Genomic DNA, 21847 nt, shown 5'->3' on the forward strand with positions numbered 1-21847 from the left:
GGCTCATGCCCCGCACTGCCCGTGTGTGGACTGCAGCGTGGAAACAGTGCTCAGAGAGGCTCCGTGGCCTTGCCCCAGCTCGCAAGTGGTGGCGCAGGACGCCGATGTCAGTGCTGTCGGGCTCTGTGACACTGTGCTATCTGTCCACGCCCCTGGACCATCTTATTGAAGGCAGGCAAGGAGGAGAGAACAGGGAAGGCGGAGGGGTGAGTGGCTGGTGGGACCACAGCCCAGGCCGGGGCCGGGGCAGGGAGCAGGGGAGGGCCTGTGACACCAGGCAGCTCCCTCTCGGAGGCCATAGGCACATGGAAGGGTGAGGCCGGGAGAAGCAGTTGAGCTCAGTGGCCCAAAGCAGGGACTCTGGGACCTGCCAGACAGGAGTCAAATCCCAGCTCCACCTCTTCCCAGGGTTCGTTTGCACTTGGGACAGCTGTTTCTTCTTTCTTTTTTTTTTTTATTTTTTATATTTATTTATTTAATTTTATTTTATTTTTATTGATCATTCTTGGGTGTTTCTCACAGAGGGGGATTTGGCAGGGTCATAGGACACTAGTGGAGGGAAGGTCAGCAGACAAACAAGTGAACAAAGGTCTCTGGTTTTCCTAGGCAGAGTGTTTGTGTCCCTGGGTACTTGAGATTAGGGAGTGGTGATGACTCTTAACGAGCATGCTGCCTTCAAGCATCTGTTTAACAAAGCACATCTTGCACCGCCCTTAATCCATTCAACCCTGAGTGGACACAGCACACGTTTCAGAGAGCACAGGGTTGGGGGTAAGGTCATAGATCAACAGGATCCCAAGGCAGAAGAATTTTTCTTAGTACAGAACAAAATGAAAAGTCTCCCATGTCTACTTCTTTCTACACAGACACGGCAACCATCCGATTTCTCAATCTTTTCCCCACCTTGCGCCCCTTTCTACTCCAGAAAACCACCATCGTCATCATGGCCCATTCTCAATGAGCTGTTGGGTACACCTCCCAGACGGGGTGGTGGCCGGGCAGAGGAGCTCCTCACTTCCCAGTAGGGGCGGCCGGGCAGAGGCGCCCCTCAGCTCCCGGACCGGGTGGCTGGCCAGGCAGGGGGCTGACCCCCCCACCTCCCTCCCGGACGGGGCGGCTGGCTGGGCGGGGGGCCAGCCGCCCCGTCCGGGAGGGAGGTGGGGGGGTCAGCCCCCCGCCCGGCCAGCTGTTTCTTCTTTCTGATCGCAGCTTTCTCACTTGTAAAATGGGGAGAGCATTCAGTGGCTCCACCTGGCGGTGTATGAGGATGAATGAGACGGATGCATTTGAGGGCTGCTCTGGGGGAGGCCGCTGCTCTTTCGTGATTTGAATCCCGTGCAGTCCCTGGGCTCCTCTGCCGCTCTTGCCTCTTTGTATCCCGGTATTTGGCCCTTAGCAGGCACTCCCAGGAGCTGCTGGAACAGGCTGAGTCCTGGCGCTTATCCGAGCTGTCTTGTTTGCACGCGCTCGTCTCCCACCCACTCACTGGTGAGCTCCGCAAGAGTGTACTTCTCTCCGTTCCTGGAGCGCCACGGCGTGCTGGTGCATAGTAAGCATCTGTCCATGTCTGTCCAGTTGAATTTCTTGAGAGTCATTTGACCTTCTCAGCAGCTCTGGAGGTAGGTCGATCAGGGTTCCTCATCCCATTTCACAGATGTGAAGACCCAGGTTGAGATTCACTGGGCAGGTTGCTCACGGTCCCAGAGTTGGTCGACAGGGACAGGCATCCTGATTTACTGTTTGACTCCCAGTCCTGCGTGATTCCCATTCCACTAGGCTGCAAAGGAGGGACCAGTGGAAAAGAAAGAGAGGTCAGGTGATGCCAGGAGGTGGGGAGAATCAGCTAGACCCTCCTCCGTTTTCCTAATACCAGCCACGATCCTTAGCTCCCTGCCTCTGCTCGCCCTCCCCGATAGCTTTGCCTTGGCTGTGAGCTCAGCACAGTTGCTGGTGGGGGACAGGAGTGGGAGTGAGTGGCACTGATGGGGGAGGCAGAGGCCCCATAGTCTGTGCTCCCAGCCAAGACCACAAATTCATGACCATTCCAGAGCTCCTCAGCCTCACCCCCACCTCAAGAGCCCCCCCCCCCCCGCTCCCATCCCAGAGCCTCCAGCACTGCCCAGTCCCTCCCGAGATCTGTGGATCTGCGGGCTCAGCAGCCGCCCACACGGAGCTCGCCTGCAGTGCTGCCTCTCTGGCTGTCATCTCCATGGCAACGCCCACCACCCCCGCTCAGGGCCACTGTGCTCTGCGCACCTGAGCCTGACCCTCCTTTCCAGCTGCCCATTTGAGTGCGGGGGGGACACCCACGCACATGCTCAGGCCAAGACTCAGTGCCCACTCACGTGCCTGCCCCCGCCCACAGGTCAGAGTGGCAGCATGTGGGCATACACAGGTGTGTGTGGGGGGGGCATGGGTGTTAAACACACCAACACCTCATTCGAGTCCTTGAGCTTCTGTGAGAGTCTCTGGCACCTGGGGGCCGCCAGCAATGACTAAATGTGTGTGGTATCTGTGTCCCCGGTATGGGTTTGCTTTTGTCGGTGTGCCTGTGCCTCTTGGGGCCTGTGGTGCTTCCTGAGTGTCTGTCTGTATCCCTGGCAGAGTGGCGGAGGCGCGGGGGCACCTCCCTGTGTTTGTCAGAGAGGCGGGATGGCAGCCCCTTTTTTTCCACTTCCCCAGTGACAGGAACATGACCTGGCTTTGGCCCACTCTCTAGGGACGTCCAGGCCCAGCAGTGGCTGAAGGAGACGACTTGGGAGCCATCTTTGCTGGGCTCTCCTCAGGGCAAACAGCTCACCAAGGGCACAATGAGCTTTGGCCCTGGGATCCACAGCATTTTCTCCTGAGGCGCTACCCTGATTCCATTTTCCTAATCAACGAAGGGGAGCCACAGAGGGCCACGGGCAGCACTACAGGATGCAAGAAGCGTCGTCTCATTCTGTTAACAGCTGGCCGTGCCCCCTTGCACGGCACACAGCTTCCCTGCCTGGTAATGATTCCTTATGAACTCCAGTTCTGACTGTCCAGAAGTCCATCAAATGGTGATTGGCTAAATACTCAGTTCTTTTGACACGAGCCTCCTCCTCTCATCCTCATAATGGCCTCAGCCTCGTGGGCTGTCTCATTCTCCCCAGCTGAGAAGGAGGGAGCCGAAGTGCTGAGGAGTGAGGCCGCAGGGGATGCTGTGGAGACAGGATTCAGCTCCCAAGCCTTTGCTCTTCTCCTGCCTGCTCCCTCCAGCACTCTGCCCACCTGCCTCTCGGGCCACATTGGGCCCTCTGTGCTGGCTGCTGCTGCCCAGCCAACCCCTCCCAATCGCCCTCAGCCACCAAGGCCAGGTGTTGGGGCAGGGAGGGGTGACCAGTGGCGAAGGGCACCAGCTGCTCTGCTGGGAGGCCCCTGCTTGCCCTTTGCTACCGACAGGGCTTGAGATCAAGGGGAAAGTATCAGAAGGGAAAGGCAAAAGGCAGGCAAAGCTGTCCGGCTCCTCCTGGCTGGTGGGGAATGATGCATTGAGTTCTGAGATCAAGGGCTTCATTAGGGATCAGGCCAGGCATGTAGGACAACATAAGACCAAGGTCCTCAGAGTTGGATTCAAGGAGGTGGGAAAGAGAAGGAGGGGAGCCCCGGCTGACAGGTACAGGGACTGGGGTTCAGAGGCCGGCTCTCCTGTTCCACGAGGAGCACAAGGTGTGTGTATTCACGCATGTGTTCACACAAAAAGGGGAACTCGTCAAGTCCAACTCACTCACAAATACCCTCTGCAATGTCAGAACAATAACCGAGGCACGACCTTGCGTCGAGAGCTCAGGGTGGGAGGGACCGATCCTTCCCTAGGGGATGGGGGAGCCACAGACCAGGGAGGTCAGAAGAGGAGGGAGCACGCGAGCTACTTGTGGACGTGGTGGGGGGGCTGGAGGGTCCACACACCGGGGCAGAGAGCTCCAGGCTAAAGGACGGCCAAGCAAAGGCAGGGGGCTGACAGGGCTGAGGCAGGTGGGTGAGAGGGGACCTGGCTCTGAAGCACAAGCAGAGCTTCTCAGGTCTCGGGGACCTTCCTGACTCAGCAGGGTTGGGGGGCCTGAGCCTCTGCATTTCTAACAGGCTCTCAGGTGATGCTGATGCGCTGGTTTAGGGACCACACTTTGAGCTGCAAGGGTGTGGGCTGAGATGTCAGACTGTCTGGGTTTGAATTTGGATCTGTCCCCTGTTGTCTGTGCTAGTGGGCAAGTGATGACCTCCTCCTCCTGCCTGAGTTCCCTCACTTATAATATGCAGATAATCATAATAATAATACCTACCTCAAGGGGGTGATTGTGGGGACGAAGAGGCAAATACAGTTGACTTTTGAACAACAGCAGGGATTAGGGGACACTGGCCCCCACCCCCATGGAGTTGAATATCCATGTGAAGGCTGGCGCAGTGGTTCACACCTGTAATCCCAGCACTTTGGGAGGCTGAGGTGAGAGGATCACTTGAGCCCAGGAGTTGAAGACCAGCCTAGGCAACATAGGGAGACCCTGTCTCTACAAACAGTAGAATAAAAACACTCTGGTATGGTGGCATGCGCCTGTAGTTCCAGCTTCTCAGGAGGTTGAGGTGAGAGAATTGCTTGAGCCAGGGAGGTCGAGGCTGCAGGGGGCCATGATTATGCCACTGCTCTCCAGCCCGGGTGACAGAGGGAGACCCTGTCTCAAAAAAAAAAATCCATATATAACCTTAGACTCCCCCCAAAGTTAACTAATAGCCTACTGTTGACTACAAACCTTACTGATAACATAAACAGTTGATTAATACATACTTTATACAGTATATATAATATATACACACCGTATTCTTACAATACAGTATGTTGGAGAGGAGAAAATGTTATTAAGAAAATCATCAGGAAGAGAAAACATGCTCACCATTCATTAAGGGGAAGTAGACTCATCTTTGCTGTGTTCATATTGAGTAGGCTGAGGAGGGGGAGGAAGAGCAGGGGTTGGTCTTGCTGTCTCAGGGGTGGCAGAGGCAGAAGAGGTAGCGGAGATGGGAGGGGAGGCAGGGAGGGGAGGCAGGAAGGGTGGGTGTATGGTATAACATTGATTGAGAAAAATCTGTGCATAAGTGGACCCGTATTGTTCAAGGGTCAACTGTGTATGTAAAAGCACTCAGATCAGGGCTTGAGCAATGTGTTAGTATTCTAAAACGCTAGGCTGAAGAAGATCTGCTTTTTGGCTGAGGAATGGGTCACTGTTGAGTTTTAAGCAGGGCAGTGATGCAAGCAAAGTCTCCTTTAAAAGAATGTCTGTGGACAGTGTTGGGAACTGAGTGGGAGGTGGGGGACAAGCCTGGGAGGTGTGAACAAGTCAGGGCCCTGCTCCAGGAGCTGGAGGAAGCAACAAGCCTGGGCCACGGGGGCAGGGCTGGTGGAGTACAGACACTGCTGGCTCAGCTCTAACTGGAGTGGGCCCAGGGCTGGCCGGCCGCTCTGCACCCTATAGGGAACCTTCTGGGCTGGGGAGGGAGCCCCCGCCTGCGGGGCTGCTGCTGCATGGTCACTGTGCTGACATGCCCAGCCTGGGGGCAGGTTTCTGCAGCTTGCTGGGCCCTGCACCATTTCCCAGCCCTCAGCCTCCTGGGCCTGCAGGCCTCAGGCCGGCCCAGCTCAACTCTCCTGCCAGGAGCTTCCCCGACTTCCTCAGAAGAGAAGAAATCTTCCTCTGAGGTGCCCTGGTGTGTGAGTGTGTGCACATGTGGGTGTGTAGAGGCAGGTGTGTGTGTACAGATGTGAGGGTATGTGCACACATAAGCGTATGTACATGTGTGAGGGTGTGTACGTGTGTGAGGATGTGCACACACATAACAGTACACACCCTTACACATGCACACACAAGGCCCCCGTGTACCCCAGCTGCCGGCCCATATTCACTCTTTGAGGAGAGGCTGTGGAGTGTTCAGACTTAATTTCTAGGAAATTACTTCCCTGTCTGCCTGTGGACTTTGAATTGAGAGATTCCAGTTCACCAGGCAAGCCCAGCATGTGACCCTCTGCAAGGCAACAGCCCCCGTGTCCTTTAGGGGGTGCACTTACTCATATGTCCTCCCGCCCCCTCTAGGTTCCCACCAGAGGTAGGGACAGTCAGGGAGGGCCACATACTCTTGGCAGGCCACTGTGGGCACTGCCCTTCACTCAGAGAAAGCTTCCTTTGCTGCTTCCATTGGGGTGATTTCCTAAATGAGGGACTGCTTGGGAGGAGGAGTTCAAGCCAAACGTTCTACTCCTGGGATTTCTGAAACATCTGTTAGAGGGTCACTTCTCAGTCTACAGAAGAGAGGGAAAATGCCACTTCACACCACCCCAGAACCATGGGCTGGGGCTGGATGCGTCCAACCACCTCTGTCAGGAGGTTCACCTACCCAACGTGCGGCCGCCCAGCCTCTGCTAAAACTCCTGCCTGTTGGCTGCCTCTTCCCAGGAAACCCCATCCACTAGCAGATACCTGCTAGAAAAAAACTTGCCAAAATCTGCATTCAGGCATCTTTCATTTGTTTGTCCTAGTTCTGACCTTGGTTCTCCACACCCTATATGACAAATGTGTCTTTCTGCCAAATCTTCTTCCCTTCTTCTGCCAAAATTTATCTAATTCTTTCAGCCCTTGAGTGTAGAGCCTGATTTTACTGTCCAGGGGACTTCTTCAGGCATCCTACTGTTTGCTGAGGTCACACCAAAACTGTCACCCTCCAAATGTGGTCTTTCCCCCAATTTGGGGCTTGATTCTTCTGCAGCCTGTTGACTCTGTTGAACTTTGAGTCAACTGGAGACCAAGACTGCAGATCTTCTGTCTGCTGGCTTCACTGGGACCTTCTCAGCTGCAATGAACACAGATGCCAGGCTGAGGGACTGTATTCTCATGATATGGACTTTCTGAATAAGGGGGCAGAAATGTGACTAGGCTTCAGGAACAAATGAAGCAGGGTTCTAGTTGCCTCTCTTTTCTCTTGCTTTTCTCTGCACCTTCCTTCTCACTGAGTCTCTCTCCCAGCCAGCCTCCTCCACTTCGGGGTCACAAGACAAAACACAGCCACAGTGTCTCCCTAGCTGATGTGCTATGCTCAAGCCACCTGGAGACGCCTGGAATCTGTAAGCCCCAATTCCAAAATCATCAGGAAGGTTCTCTGGCCCAGTTCGGGTCTCTTGCCCACCTTGCACCAATGAGCCACCTGCTGTGGTTGTGGCTGCTGAGTAAAACTGGGAGAAACACGCTCACCTGTGCAAACCCAAACAATGGACTCAGAGGACAAAGAACAGCAAAAGTGAGACTTTTAATAGAGGTCTTGCAAGATCGGGTGGCTGGTAGGCAGGCACACCTGGGGCAGCTACAGCAGCTAATTTATCTCCTAGCACACAAGTCCCTCCCCCAGTTCCTCATGGTTGAGTACTGTGGGGTGACAATCTTCCTGGATGTTGCCTAAGTGCCATTATCCCCCTTATAAGGTTATACCCTGTCCTCTTCCCCTCTTAAGTTTCAATTTCCCAATAATAGAACTTTCTTCCCTTTTATGGGCTGACCCCTCTTCTACATTCTGTTTGTTTATCAAGACCTTCTAGGTGCATGAGCTGTGCCATTTGTTACATTCACAGGCTGGCTGCCAGTGCTTAGATTTATCATGCCTTGAAAGTGGACCATTTAAAATGTTTTCTGACAAAACCCTATGCAGATAGGGGTAGGTAAGAAGAAGGTTCCAGGGAAGCATTGCTGGGCAATCTTGAATCTTGATTACTTTGTCCAAACAATGTATTACCCTTTCCAGTTCTGTGTCTTTTGCCAATTTGTTGAGTGGTCTGCATGCTACACCTTCATCTTGGCTATCAGCAAAAATGTTGAATAGAACAGAGTTGAGGAGAGATCTTCTACCCCTCACTTAACACTTCCTACCAGGGGGACATGTGTCTGCTAAGTAAACCATTTGATAATGATTAGTCAGACTACAGAGCCCTGCTTAGCTGGCGATAATACGGCCATAATGACACAGGGCAGTGTGGAAATGACGTGGCACTATGGAAAATGCTTAGCATGTAGCAACGGAAAAAAGTGGCATACAAAATTAAATCATGAATATACAGGGGAGAAAAGAGAGGCTAGAAATATTTTTAAAAGACAGGTAACATGAACTATATTTAGGTAGCACAGCAGGCGGAATTCTGAAAGAGGGCTGCTTATGGGTTTTGGCCAGCCTGGATGAGATAACCTTGACTCCAGCTGGCAGGACGAGCTGCCTGTGCAGAGATCTGTCTCTTACAGCACCTGCAGGGATTCGCTGGGAATAACTGCACGCAAGCCCAGGAGGAGGCGTAGGTAGAGTTAATATGGCCATGAATGTGTACAAGGTGCTAGGAATGGAATAGAGTGAGTTTGGTTATTAATTCCTGCAATTCCCTTCCAAAGCACCAAAGGCAAGGCAGCCAGTGTGGTAAAGGGAGTATTTTCCATCCTGTCTGCAGCCCTGCGCTGCTCAGCCAAATCTCGCTGACCCCTTCCCTGGGGTGTTTCATTCTCCTCATGTCCAGGGCCCTAGTGAGCCCACAGGGTCTGTCTGTGTGACTTAGAGAAGGATGCCCCTTCTGGACAGACGCAACACCATAGGCACACAGTGTGGTGAGCGGCAGGCATGCTGGAATCTAGCCCTCGCTCACCTTTCAGCTGGATGTCCTTGCACAGTGGACAACATGCACAACCGTATGTGCTGGCCCTGCCCATGTACCACACGATCTGCTCAGAAAACCTGGAAAATGCCTGATCCTGGCACAAAGCACAGCCCTTTAGTCCCGGTTCTTCGCCAGGTGATTTCCTCCAGGCCTTAGTCTTCCCGGACAAGGCCTTAGGCTTTAACAGTGGGGAAGGCCTTCTGTTGCTGCAGCCCCTGGGCGAATGCTCTCTGGGGTGAGGGCCCAGCTAGCAAGCCCATGACCATAGGACTGAGGACATCCCTTCCCCTATACCCACCTTAGTCACCTCCCACCTGGCACTAGTGGGTCCTCACCAATTTTATTTGAATTGAGCCTAGTTCATTCTGGAGGTTGAGACTAAACATCCTTATTGAGCAGGTGTCTTGGAGACCCCTGAAGGCCACAGGCTTATTTTTGCCCCAAGAGTGCAGTAAGATCCTAAAATTGAAGTGATTTTTTTTGCCCTCCTAGACTGATTAAAAGTCCTGATGGAGACAGGCTGAGGAGTCCTGCACTTACGTCCGAATATTCTGTTAGTTGGGTTTTCACATTCAGAGTACACTGTGGAGATAATCACCTTCTAGCTTTCTGGAAACTTCCTAGGTTTACTCCCTGGTGCATTGCTCCTCCAAGTGATAATTCTAGAAACTCATTCCTTTGCCTTTGGCAATAATAACCCAGATCCCAGGACTCCACATGGAAAAGAACAGGCTGCATTTCCAGACTTCTGGTGTGGAGGGGGAAGCCAGACAGAATCATTCTGGCTGTGAGCTGCAGCGGTGCTGTCCATGCCAGGCCAAATGCATCAAGCCCTAATGATGACTTGAAGCGTTATTAGGATTCAGGTGACCTCATCATCACAATCCTTTCTGAGCGGTGAAACTGGAAAAAAAAATAAGGCAGATTGTGCTTGGGACTAGGGAGCCCCTGAGATGAGTTACACCCGGCATTTCCAATGTCTGGGAGCCCCCAGGAAGCACCCTTTGGAGAAAGCGTAAGTCAGTTCCCTAAAAGGAACTAAAGATGTGTTCCATCCCACTGTGCAAACCAAATTAATGCTGCGTACCGAAGGCCTTCCTTGCCAAGACAGAGCTGGATTTCTATTAGTCACTGAGGGCCATTTGCCTGGATGCAAATGGCCTTGCTGAGCTGGTGCGATGTCCAGCTGGAGGTTTTGGGGAGCAGTCAGCCCCGTGCATGTGTATTTAATAGTCATCAGGGCTTTCTCTTTTGGCTTCGAGGCTAAGCTTATTATCCAAGGAACAAATGGAATATGAAGGCTGCCTCAGCACCGCCAGAGCCCATTAGGAGATGTGCTATGAAGCAAAGGCGGCGCGTTGACAGGGCTGCAGAGAAAGAACTTGGAAGCAGAGGCAGGAAAGGGAGGGCGGCTTCCGTCCTAGCATCCCTGAAATGGCTTGCTGTGAGTTCAGCAAGCCACACTGACACCACGCACCTTCCCCGTGCCTGGAGCTCATCTGCAAACAGATTATCTTGCAGGCAGAACCTCCAAAGGGCCCTGTCATCCTACGGCACATCGTCATTCTCACTCAGAAGCAGGGGACGCAGGGCCTTTTATCTAACACCCAACAACATAAACGTCTGTTTTCTGTTTTTCTCCCCTCTACTCTTTAGACAATAAACAAGAACCATCTGACATTTTTCTTAGTTTGTATATTTCAAACTCAATCCACCTTAAGCATCCTACCTGACCCTCCCCAACCCTCCTTCCCTCCCCTGTTCTCTTTCCCTTTGGAGTCCTTACAAACTCTCCCTCTAGTTCGATGGTTCAGAGAAGACTGAGAGCTGGGCCTGGGCCTCGAAACCTTCCCAGTGGTTTTCTACTGCACTCACACCCTCAGGCACCTGGTGGGGTAGATCCCACCTTTTCGATGTCCCCTTCTCTCCACCGCGGCCACCTACTCAGACCACTTGCGCTTTGCACCTGGAGCATGACAGTAGTCTCCTAACTGTCCCTGACCACAAGCCACACCCTCTGCCATCTTTCCTCTGTTTGCTGCCAGAATGATGTTTCTGAAATACACAAGAGACCTTGTGGCTATCTTCCTCCCTCCCTCTCTCTACCCCTGCTTTCCTCCCAACTCTACCCTCCTCTACTCCCTCTTTCTACCCCTGCTTTCCTCCCGCCTCTACCCTCCTCTACTCCTTCTTTCTACCCCTGCTTTCCTCCCGCCTCTACCCTCCTCTACTTTCTAAGCATCTGCTATGACCAGCCATTGTTCTAGGTTTACAGATCTACAGGGTGGGGCAAGAAGACATCATAGCCTCTGTCTTTTGGAGATCATAGAAACATTTGCTCTGGGGAAATGCTAAGTAGCAACCTACACCATTAATTGTTTAAAAACGACTGTGACTCAGTGCCAGGAAGAAGACTTTGTAAAAGGTAATGTGAAAATGTTTTCCCTGCTCAGAATCTTCCAGTGGGATGAACATGATGTGTCAATGCAAGCTTATTATTGTAACAAATGTACAACTCTGGTGGGGGCAGGGGCTCTATGGGAACTCTCTGAACCTTCTGCTCAATTTTGCTGTAAACCTAAAACTGCTCTTTATAAAAGGTCTTCTTTTTTTAAGTCTCCCAGTGGCTCAGCATACAAAACCCATGACAGAGGGCTGGGCTGAGCTTTTCCCACATCCACTGTGTTCCCTAAGGTCCGTGTCCGCAAACCACTCCTTGTTTGAGTACCCAATTCTCCCGTGCCCCAGTTCCTTCAACAGCCTCTCTCTACTTCCTGCATCTTCTTTTCCTTCCCTTGGCTACCTTCTCCTTTGAGAAACTCAGATGTCACCTCCTCCAAGAAGCCCTCCCTGATATAACCAGGCTGGATTAGGTGCCTCCCCTCTGTGCTCCCAGACCTCCCTCTGCCTGTCACTGTCATTGCATCACCTTGTAACTGTACATATCTGCCACTGCCACCAACTCCCACTGAACTAAGAGTGCCCTCAAATAGGGACAAACAGAATCTTTTAGCATAGTTACTGAAACACATGTAGGCTTCAGTAAATGAATGGATGCAAAATAAAGCTAATAGTATCTGGTTAGTGAGAACACCGAAAATTCTAGGGAAAGGAAAAAATAGATATCTTTGAGTTTTTACTAAAGTTCTAGGGATTGCAAGAATGAGCTTCCTGCCTACCTTTGCCTCTAACAGCAATGCTGCAGTTGAACCTGACAACCTGTTACCATGATGTAGAGAAGCCAATGCAACAGAAGAGAGTACATGTTTAATCTAGTCTTTGTGACTTGGCTCTCGTATCACTAAAAATTGTATTTGTGATAAGTAAATAAGAGTCATTAAACATCAAATGCAATTTAAGTGCTCCGGAAGGCACGCTCCTGGGTTTCAAAACCTCTGTGGATGTAAAGAACCCCCTAGAATAGGAGTTGGACAGTCCTGGGCTCCTGGCCAACTCCCACCCTCAGTCCTTAAGGTGGAGGTCACATTGTGCTCCCTCACAGGTGGTCCAATGAGACCATGTGGGTGGAAGCACTTTGTAAACATAGGGGCTCAACAAATGCTAAATGTCACTCATGAAATTGCATCCTAAAGCAAATAAATAAGCACACTTCTTTTGTCTAAATAGCTATGTGTAGCCTTGGAGTTCTGGCTAGGGAGTCACCCAACCCCTGGTTTTGCCCCTTGTGGCAACATCTGAGATGCTGGATACAAAGTTGGATACAAAGCAGGGTGGGGTCTGTTCTGTAAAGAGCTACAGGCAGCTGAGGGCTCAGAACGGTGGACACTGTTGGAGAGACCAGAGAGGTGAAGTGAGGAGACTCCCTTCTGTCTTTCTTTCTTTTCCAGAACCCACATTGACCAGAAACTTTGCAGCCAGCTCACCCCTCCAACTCCCCGCCCTGGAGTCCCTGACCCAGGAATTTCTGCATCAGGCTGCTCAAACCTGAATTCGACAAAATTTCAAAGCGCTGTATCTTTATGTTGATAAGACAACAGATAAAGTGCCATACTTCGAACCTAGATCACTCGATGTTGCCTGTAGCTGAGTCCACTTCTGTCACTCACCCTGCATTGCCCTGCTAGGAGCAAGGGAGAGAAAGCCAGCCAGAAGGCATGGGCTCAAATCTGTCTCCTCCTGTGGCCACTGTGAAAGTTGATCATACAAAGGACACTGTTGTCATAGCCAAGCAGAGTTGAGACCATGGGAAAAAGCACTTGGACCACGTAACATTGCTCCAAGAGTATAACTGTCTCCAACCCTGGCTGCTGGAACAAGTGTTGCAACCTGAAACCGGTTTGATCTAATAGCTACAGAAACAACCTGCGGAAATCTAAGACTAGTTTCACCCACTCACCAATCAGAGCTTGCCGGATCCCCAAAACGTTGCTAGTGCTAATGAACTTGCTTTCCTAACAATCCATACCATTTCTCATTTTTATGAAACCTACAACCTTCTCTTTGCTCTTTGGACATACTGAAGACCACCCAGTCTGTGTGTATGCCCCAAACTGAAATTCTTGCTCCCCAAATAAAACATTTTAAACATAGAGATTTGTCCGTATATTTTATTTGACTTTGACAGCACCAGGGGCTCCGGCACAAATCTCCTCCTTCAAGCCCTTTTCTACACAGTCCCGTGGGTCTGCCCTGAAAGAAGCCTGATGATGACTCAAAGACACAATGTCACTGGGAGGTAAATTCAGGATTACTTGACCGAATGGCCCACCCGAGGTCACGGAGGCTGCTGGAGGAACAGAAAATGGTCTTCACCAAGTGAAGCATTGTCGGTCTTGGCCTGTGTCTGGCTGGAGAATGTTAAAATTCTGGGGACACAACAGAAAAGGCACAGTTGTGGGGACCAGGCCAATGTCAGCGTGAGAACTGGCTCCATCCCCCTCCCATGAAGTAGCTCTGCGGCCAAGGCAGGTCTGCATTTCCTGGTCTGTGACACGGAGTCAGTAACATTGCCTACTTCCCGGGGCTATTTCCAGAGAAGTGAGGGAATGGGTGTGGAACGCCTGCCAGCATGAAACGTCTCTGTCTTTCTAGCCAGCCCTGAGCCAGGGAAGGGACTGGAAGCGCAGCGGGTGGCTGAGGCGGGCTTTCGGCAGCTTACCCCCAGCCTTGCCCCTCCCCGCCTGCTGAAACACAAATCTATGGTTGTCGCCTTCCTGGAGATGTTAGCCGCCCCCTCCAGAGGTGGTTCCAAATCTATTTCTCATTTGGCTGATTTAGGAGAGGCTGCGAATCGGTCGCTATGGTTCCTTTATTTTCTCCTGACAGCTTAGGAATCATTTTTCCAATTATTCCCAGGGGAGGAAAAAGAAGTGGAGGAAGCCAGTGTGTGGAATGAGGGGAAGCTCACGGATCTGAAATGCAACCTCTTCTGCAGGAGACCCGGCGCAGCTACCGGGACCCATCACCTCCCTGCAGGACCCCCGCCCAGCCCCCTCCAGCCAGCCCTGCGTGGTTGTGGCCCCACTGCAGAAACGCCTCCGCTTAACACTCCAGCCTCTCTCCTATTCGGTCAGGCCACAGCTGCTGACTTGGTGCCTGCTGTAGCAACCCCGAGCCCCCAAATAAACCCTCCCTCCCAGGGCGGCCTCTCTACGGGAGGAGACAGACGGTGACCAAAAGCTATCAGTTAAATGCACAAAGAAGACTTAGAGGGTGGAAAGTGACAAGAAGAGAAATATGGCAGGAAAAAGGGGTGGGGGTGAAATTTTACATAGAGCCATGGGGAAGGCTGCTGAGGAGGACCTGCAGGAGTGGGGGGCTCCCAGACAGGAACTGTGGCCCACTGCACGGATATGGGCAAGTTTGGAAGGGAATGAGCCGCTCCAAGCCTCAGCCTTGGCCAGCCATTCTCAGGTCCAGGCAGGAAAGATGCCAGCAGTCCCATATCAGCTGAGGTGTTCAAACACAGTGGTGTCCCCTAAGCAGGGAGACTGCAGAGGGGATTCGAGCCCTGGGCAGGGGGCTAAAGTAGGCCAATCCTGGTTCTGCAACTGTCCCTGGCCCAGCAGCTTGTTGGCTGTGTAGCATCTCAGGCACTCCCTAAAGGTCAAGGAGTCTTGGCCGAGACTTCGGCTCACCCCAGCCCAGCTTCTGCTCCTGGCCGGGAATGGTGTTTCCTAACCACACGTCCATGGAGCAGGAAGGTATGTCTCCACCCACTCCCATTCCTTCTCCACAGCTTGCCACAGGGCAGTGCTGGGTTTAGTTCCTCTCCTTATTTAGAGCTGGGGCATATCAGGTGTGCAGCTGGACAGGTACCAGCCAAGGCAGAGAATGCAAGTCAGCCATGGGTGGCATGTCGGGAAGCACCAGAAGGTGCAAACTTTGGCATCCAGGGCCTTCCTGGACCTGCTGAAATTTGGTCTAAATGTGCTCTTGTACCCGTGTGGGAGGGCTCAGTGCAGCCTGGGTCTGGGATTTCAGGGAGCAGAGTATGATTCTGGATGGGTGATTTAGCCGCAAGTGAGAGTATTTACTGAGCCCAGCAATGGGCAGAGCATGGTTCTGGGGGTGGCTGGCTTGGGGGCGACACAGACAGGTAAACCAGTTGTCCGTGCGAGTGGACGGGGCAGAAGTTGATAAGATCAGGGAGTGACGGGCAGGGGGGTCTGGGAGCTCATTTCTCATAATTAGGTGTTTTCATGGTAGCTTTGTGCTGCCGCCGGCAGAACCCCTTGTTGGGATGAACTTGTAGTGGGATGATATTTTAATCTCCCATATTCTGTTAGTTTGCCAGAGCTGCCCTAACAAAGTACCACAAACTAGGTGGCTTGAAACAATAGAAATTCACTGCCTTGCAGTTCTGCAGGCCAAAAGTCTCTGATCAAGGTGTGAGCAGGGATGGTTCCTGCTGGGGCTCTGACGGAGACTCTATTCCAGGCCTCCCCAGCTCTGGGTGGTTTTCTGGCCACCTTTGGCATTCCTGGGCTTCTAGATGCATCAGCTCAATCTCTGCCTTCGTGTCCACGTGGCGGTCTCCCTGTGTGTGTGTCTGTGTCAAAATTTCCCCTTTTTATAAGGATACATTCATATTGGATCAGGGCCCACCCTACTCCAGTATGACATCATCTTAACTTATCACATCGGCAATGACCCTAGTTCCAAATAAGGGTCCTTCGGAGGCACCGGGGGTTAGGACTTTGTATTCGTTTGCGGGATTGCTATAACAAAGTACTGCAGACCCAGGGGCTTAAACAATAGAAATGCATTTCTCCCAGTTCTGGAAGCTGGAAGTCCACGACCAAGGGGTCCGCAGGGCTGGTTTCTTCCAAGGCTCCTCTCCTTGGCTTGCAGAGGAACGTCTCCTCCCTGTGTCTTCACCTGGCCTTTCCTCCGGGCATGGCTATGTCCATATCTTCCCTTCTCGTAAGGACTCCAGGCAGATGGGATTACAGCCCACACACATGACCTCATTTTAACTTAATTACACTACTTCTTTAAAGGCCCTTTCTCCAAATGCAGTCACATCCTGAGGTACAGGGGTTAGGGCTTCAACATATGGATTTTGGAGAAACACAATTCAGGTCATAAGACTTCAACATATCTTTTTGGGGGAAACAGTTCAACTCATAACACACACTGTGAAGCAGTTTTATCTCTTGCTGCAAACATTTCCTCAGCTCCCATTCTGTGCTGGGCCCCGTGCTAGAGGCCGGGGGAGCCATAGCATCACCCTTCCAGGAGCCCCGTCTGCAATGGGTGACAGACCAGTCGTGACTGTAGCTCGTGTGACAGCTGCCAAACTAGAGGCCCAAGGGTGAGGGGCTGGGAGAGCTGAGAGGAGCCATGCTCGCTCTGTGGGGAAGTGAGGCAGGAAAAGGTAACTGGACAAGGCTGACTGGGAGGTGGCCAGACCAGCAGGAGGGTGGGGGTGTTTCAGGCAGGAGGGCCACACTTGCAGACGCTCAGAAGCATCAGGGAGCCTGGCACATTCCGGAAACTGCAGCTGCTTCCTCCGAACCTTCTGGGCATCTGCGAGGCCCTCCTGTCCTGGATCCCTAGCACCCTGACCCAGTTCTGTGATGCGTGTCTCTGGGCGCTCCTGCAGGCAGGGCTGAGAGCTCCTGTCCCTCCCCTTGCTCCGTTTCCATGTTCTGGGAGGAAAGAATGAATGGAAGTTGCGAGAAACTGGGCTCACATGTTCAGCAGTCGGCATCGACTGAACAGTCCTGTGCCAGGTGCCTCTCTTGCCTTGCGTTTTTTTTTCAGTGTAAATCCGCCCTTTATTGCCTCCAAAAAGATATTTTCTACAGCTTTACCCAGGTATAACTGACATTTAATGAAGCAGTACAATTTGATGAGTTTGACATGTCTACACCTGTGAAACCGCCCTCTGAAGCCATGTGCCCCTCTGTCGCCCGTCCCTCCTGCCCCTGCCCGCCCTCTCTCTCCAGACAGACTCTGATCTGCCTCTGTCACTGTGATGAGTGTGCATTTTCTAGAAACATCTGAATGGAATCATTCATCACACACTCTTCTCCCATCTAGTATAAGGAGGTGACGTGGAACTTTCTGAGAAATGGTCAAATTGTTTTCCAAGGGGGCTACGCTGTTTTCCGTTCCTGCCAGAGAGGAGTGGGGAGGTCAGGGGGGCAGCTACCGTTCCGGCCAGCACTGATTGTCTGTCACTGTTGCCGTGGGCGTGTGGTGGCATCTCACCGTGGCTTTCATTTGCATTTCCTGGTGGCGAATGACTCCAAGGTTTGGTTCTCACGGCCTGCCCGTGAGGTAGGAGGTGTTGGCCCAGTTTCCCAGGGAGGAGGCTCAGGAGCAGAGCCATGGGGTAAGCTGCCCGAGGCCACCCCGCCCCGAATGGGAGAACCGAAGCTGTCCCTGTTGCTCACCTTCCTTCCTGAGCTGCCAGCTCAGGAGATCCCTTGTGACCCCATTAACTCTGAGCCCCACCGGGTGTCTGGTCAGGGCAAAGGGACAAGCTGAGGCAGGAAGAAGGAGCCACCAGCTTCCCCGCCCCAGGCTCTCTGTCTTCAAAAGCAACAAACACGCCCGGCCCTCAGCATGGAGCCTGGCCAGGGGCCCCTTCTTTTCTATCAGCCTCAATTCGCTAGACGCCCACAGCGCGCTCCTCTTCTCTTCTATCAGCAGGAGCAGAGTCCCCCAGCGAAGTCTCCCCGCTCCCCACAGAGCCCCTCCAGCCCGGCTCCCTCATCCCTGGAGAGGATCCCAATCTCCTCAGAACTCACCCTCCCACGGCTGCCTCTGCTGTGGGGACTCCCGAGGCTGTGGACAAGTGGCTGGAGGCACCCCCCTCGGAGGGGCGGGTGGCAGGAGCGCCTCTGGGGCGGGGCAGCCACCTGGGGAAGAAAAGGGAGGGCCACGGGGCCCTTGGGTGCCCGTCCCGCCCCATACACAAGGCCAGCTTCCCTCTTAGCACACAGGGCTGTGTCCCTGACACAGATTAACCAGACCCCAGAGCAGGGAAGTTGATGGCTCTGAGATAAGCTTGTGCCCCCCACCCCAAGTCATGGAGTAAAATCTAACTTAAGGGGTTTATCAGCCAAAATGCCCTTTGCCACCAGGACTGTCCCAACAAAGGACTTTCCCTCTCCCCTTGGCTACTCTTTCTCTTGGTCTTGGTCCTTATCGCGATCCTCAGCAGCACAGGCAGGCTGTGTGTGTGTGTGTGTGTGTGTCTGCACTTGCACACGTGGTGTGCCAGCAGCTGCGGAGTCATTTGGGCCTGAGTTCTACGACTGAATCCTGTTCCCCTGCGAGGCTTTGTCCCGTTAATGAACTCTCTGTGATTCATTTCACTTCTCTGCATAACGGGCATGACACACCCTGGAAGTTGGGCGTGATGAGTCAGTTAAAGGGGAAGTGTCATGTCAAGAGCCTCTGCCTCAGCCTGCACCAAGCAGGCACCTCCACAGGTTTTCTCCCCACTTGTGCCCCGTACTTTTGCCCTGGCCTGCGTCCTGAGCCAAGGGAGGGAAGGGAAGGTCTGTGGGTCGGTTCCAGGCGGGGGTAGAGCCCTGAGCTGATGAGGGTTCTGAGCCTGGGGTCCACCCTGACAGTGGAGAACCTGCAATGCTGGGCCAGGAGCCTGAACTTCAGGCTGCCAAAAGTAGAGTAACTCAGCAGGGGCGAGTTCCCAGGGCCCGTGTCCCCTTCCTTCTCCTCACCTCCAATAGCAAAGGGAGGGGTCAGCGGCTGCCCGCCTGCGATAAATCCGAGAAGGAGCCCGGCCGGCCCAGATGTAGAAAACGGCCGACTTGCTCTCGGAGTTTTGTAGCTGCTTTGACTAAAAGCAGCATCACCCCCACCACACCCCAGTGCAGAGAAGTGAACCAGCGCTGAGTCACAAACCACAGCCCCAAACCCGCGCTGGGCCACAGCCCGCCCACCGCACCCCCAGCTTCCTGAGGTTGGGTCATGGGACCAGAGACCTGAGAGATGAGGAGGTGCATTGAGGTCTGGGAGGAGCATGCTAAGCCCATGGGATGGCAAGAGCAAAGTCCCCCAACAAGGGACGAGAGAGCGGCCAGGGCAGCCATGCCCGAGACTGAGCCTGGAGGGTGATGGGCAGCAGGGACTGTCCGGAGCCTTGTTGGCCAGGGATGAGTTCAGTTCTCATGGGAAAGCCACCAGAAGGTTTTAGGCTGGGGAAGGGCAGGATCTCATGCTTTAGAAAGGCACTGCTGGCTGGGTGCCGTGGCTCATGCCTGTAATCTCAGCACTTTGGGAGGCCAAGGCGGGCGGATCACGAGGTCAGGAGTTCGAGACCAGCCTGACCAACATGATGAAATCCCATCTCCACTAAAAATACAAAAAAAATTAGCTGGGCATGGTGGCACGCGCCTGTAATCCCAGCTACTCAAGAGGCTGAGGCAGGAGAATCGCTCGAACACAGGAGGCGGAGGTTGCAGTGAACTAAGATCACACCACTGCACTCCAGCCTGGGTGACAGAGCAAGACTCCATCTCAGAAAAAAAAAAAAGGAAAGAAAGAAAGAGAGAAGGAAAGAAAGAAAGAAAGAAAGGAAGGAAGGAAGGAAGGCACTGCTGGCTGCGTGGTGGAAACCAGTCTGCTGGAGGGCAAGAGTGGAAGAGGCCATTGCAGTCACTCAGGCCAGCGGAGACGTGGGTCTGGCCGGGCCACGGCAGTGGAGGCGGGAGGAGCGTAGGGTGCAGGGTGCATATTCTGGCTGCAGAGCGGGGTTTCTTGGGGTGCTGCTACCGACATTTTGGACTGGAAGACACTTCACTGTGGGGTCTGGCCTGTGCACTGTAGGGTATTTAGAAGCATCCCTGGCCCCAATCCACTAGAAACCTATAGCCCCACCCACCCCCAATTATGACAATAAAACATGTCTCCAGACATTGCCAAATGTCCCCTGGGGGCCACGGTCCCTCTGGGCTGAGAACCACTGCTGCAGAGCCTGCAGAACTTAGGGCTAGATTGTGCGTGGATTTGGAGCGAAAGAGAGAAAACAAGCACCACCAGGGGTTTCTCGTCTCAGCAATTAAGTGGGGCAGTTACTGAGTTCAGGAAGCCTTGGAGCCAACGGCCACTGTCAGGTTGAACACTGGAAAACAACATTGGAAACTAGAGTCTGGAGCTCAGGGAGGATCTGGGTTGAAGGGAGAGACGGGAATGTTGCTGGGGTGCGGCTCTCCAGGGACAGAGTGTGGACGGAGAAGAGCCAAAGAGACAGCTCCAATGTCACAGCCTCAGAAAGAGCGGACACCAGGCCAGTGGGCCTCACAGGAGCCAGGGGAGACACTTGCAGGAGCAGGAGCAGGAGCAGGAGCGGTCTGCTGGGTCAGATGCAGGGAAGTCTGAGTAGCATGCAGGCAGTGAGCTGGGTGAGGAAGGAGGGAAAAGCTAAGCCCCTTCCCAGCTGCAGGCTTCCTACCTGCAGCAAGCTCAAGACAGCAGAGGCAAGAAGACTTCGTTTTCACTCAAATTCAGGACGGGACATTTAACCTTCCTGCAGTGAGACAGTTTTTATTAACTAAGAGCAACCAGAAACGTAATAGGATTGCCTGAGTTTGCAGCAGTGGCCAGGGAAGAGGTGATTCCCCTGACTAAATCAGGACAGAGGAAGGAGTTGCTTTGTGATTTGATCCTGAAAGTGCTGCTAATTCAACGCATTGGCCACATTTGGTCTGTAGGCACAAGGCCAGGGTTGAGAGAGCTGCTGTTGGGGGACCTGTGATGGCCTGGAGCCCAGCCCAGCCTGTCAGCTGTAGGTGGGACTTCCCAGACCCGTCCAACCCAAAGCTCCACCACAGAGAGGAGACAGCCATGAACTTGAGTACAGGTAAAACAAAGCAGAATTAGTGAGTGCTACCATCAGCCTACATGCTGAACACTGGGGAGAATAGAGGAGGAAGCCACGAGTCTGACAGGGGTGAGGAAGGGTGGAAACCAAGGAGGGCTGCTCTGAGGAGGTGACACTTAAACTGGGCCTTGAAGGGAGAATTTCAACAAGCAGAGAAAGGAAATCATTTTTCATGAGTTTTTAGGGTACTCCCTCCAGTAACTCCCCTCTCCCCCAACTCAAATGGACTATTGTGAAGTGGCCAGAACAAAGCTAGGCCCTTTCTTATCTAGATTTTTCCATTTCACATGCAAAAGAGAAAAAAAAATCACCTCTGATTTTTCTCCTTGGGATGTTTCATTCTAAAAAACTAATTCATTCAACATTTATTTATTAAGCACCAACTACATACCAGGCACGATTAGCATTCCGTGTTTTAACTCACTTATCCTCCGTAGTCCATGGAGTTGCATACCAGTATTATTCCCATTTTACAGATGAAGCAACTGATGGACAGAGAGATTAAGTAACTTGCCCAAAGTCTCACAGCAAGTACCTGGCAGAGCTGGGATTTGGGCCCAACTCTAATAGTTGGGCTCCAGAGTCTGAGAGCTGCACCATTACTCTCCGTGGCCCTTTCTTTCATGGAAAACTCAGGGCGATTGGCCATTTGCAAAGGAGGAAGAAAATGCACCTGCCGCTTCTTTGATCATCTTCCATGAACAGGTGCAATACTTCCCCAGGTCTGAGGCCAGTTCCTCAGTTCATTCATCCCACCTGTTCCATGAACAGGTGCAATACTTCCCCAGTTCATTCCATGCCACCACGACTGGCTTCATGGCTCCAGTTTG

The 21847-nt window shown here is 52.8% G+C and overlaps 1 protein-coding gene and 1 long non-coding RNA gene across 2 annotated transcripts; one reads left to right on the forward strand and one right to left on the reverse strand.

Annotated features, from left to right (window-relative positions):
* Positions 1-1228: 1228 nt before the first annotated feature.
* On the forward strand, positions 1229-13241 carry LOC134807835 (uncharacterized). Its single transcript, XR_010149197.1, has 2 exons — positions 1229-1619; positions 12544-13241. It is a non-coding gene; the product is annotated as an uncharacterized LOC134807835 (long non-coding RNA).
* LOC134807787 (uncharacterized) lies at positions 13240-19915 on the reverse strand. The gene is made up of 4 exons (XM_063788896.1): positions 19910-19915; positions 18856-18974; positions 17917-18027; positions 13240-16809 (listed from the first exon to the last, which is right to left on the reverse strand). The coding sequence occupies exons 1-4, from the start codon at positions 19913-19915 to the stop codon at positions 16332-16334; spliced, it is 714 nt and encodes a 237-aa protein (XP_063644966.1). The 3' UTR covers positions 13240-16331.
* Positions 19916-21847: the final 1932 nt, after the last annotated feature.

The sequence above is a fragment of the Pan troglodytes genome, chromosome 12 (assembly GCF_028858775.2).
Source record: "Pan troglodytes isolate AG18354 chromosome 12, NHGRI_mPanTro3-v2.0_pri, whole genome shotgun sequence".
Taxonomy (NCBI): domain Eukaryota; kingdom Metazoa; phylum Chordata; class Mammalia; order Primates; family Hominidae; genus Pan; species Pan troglodytes.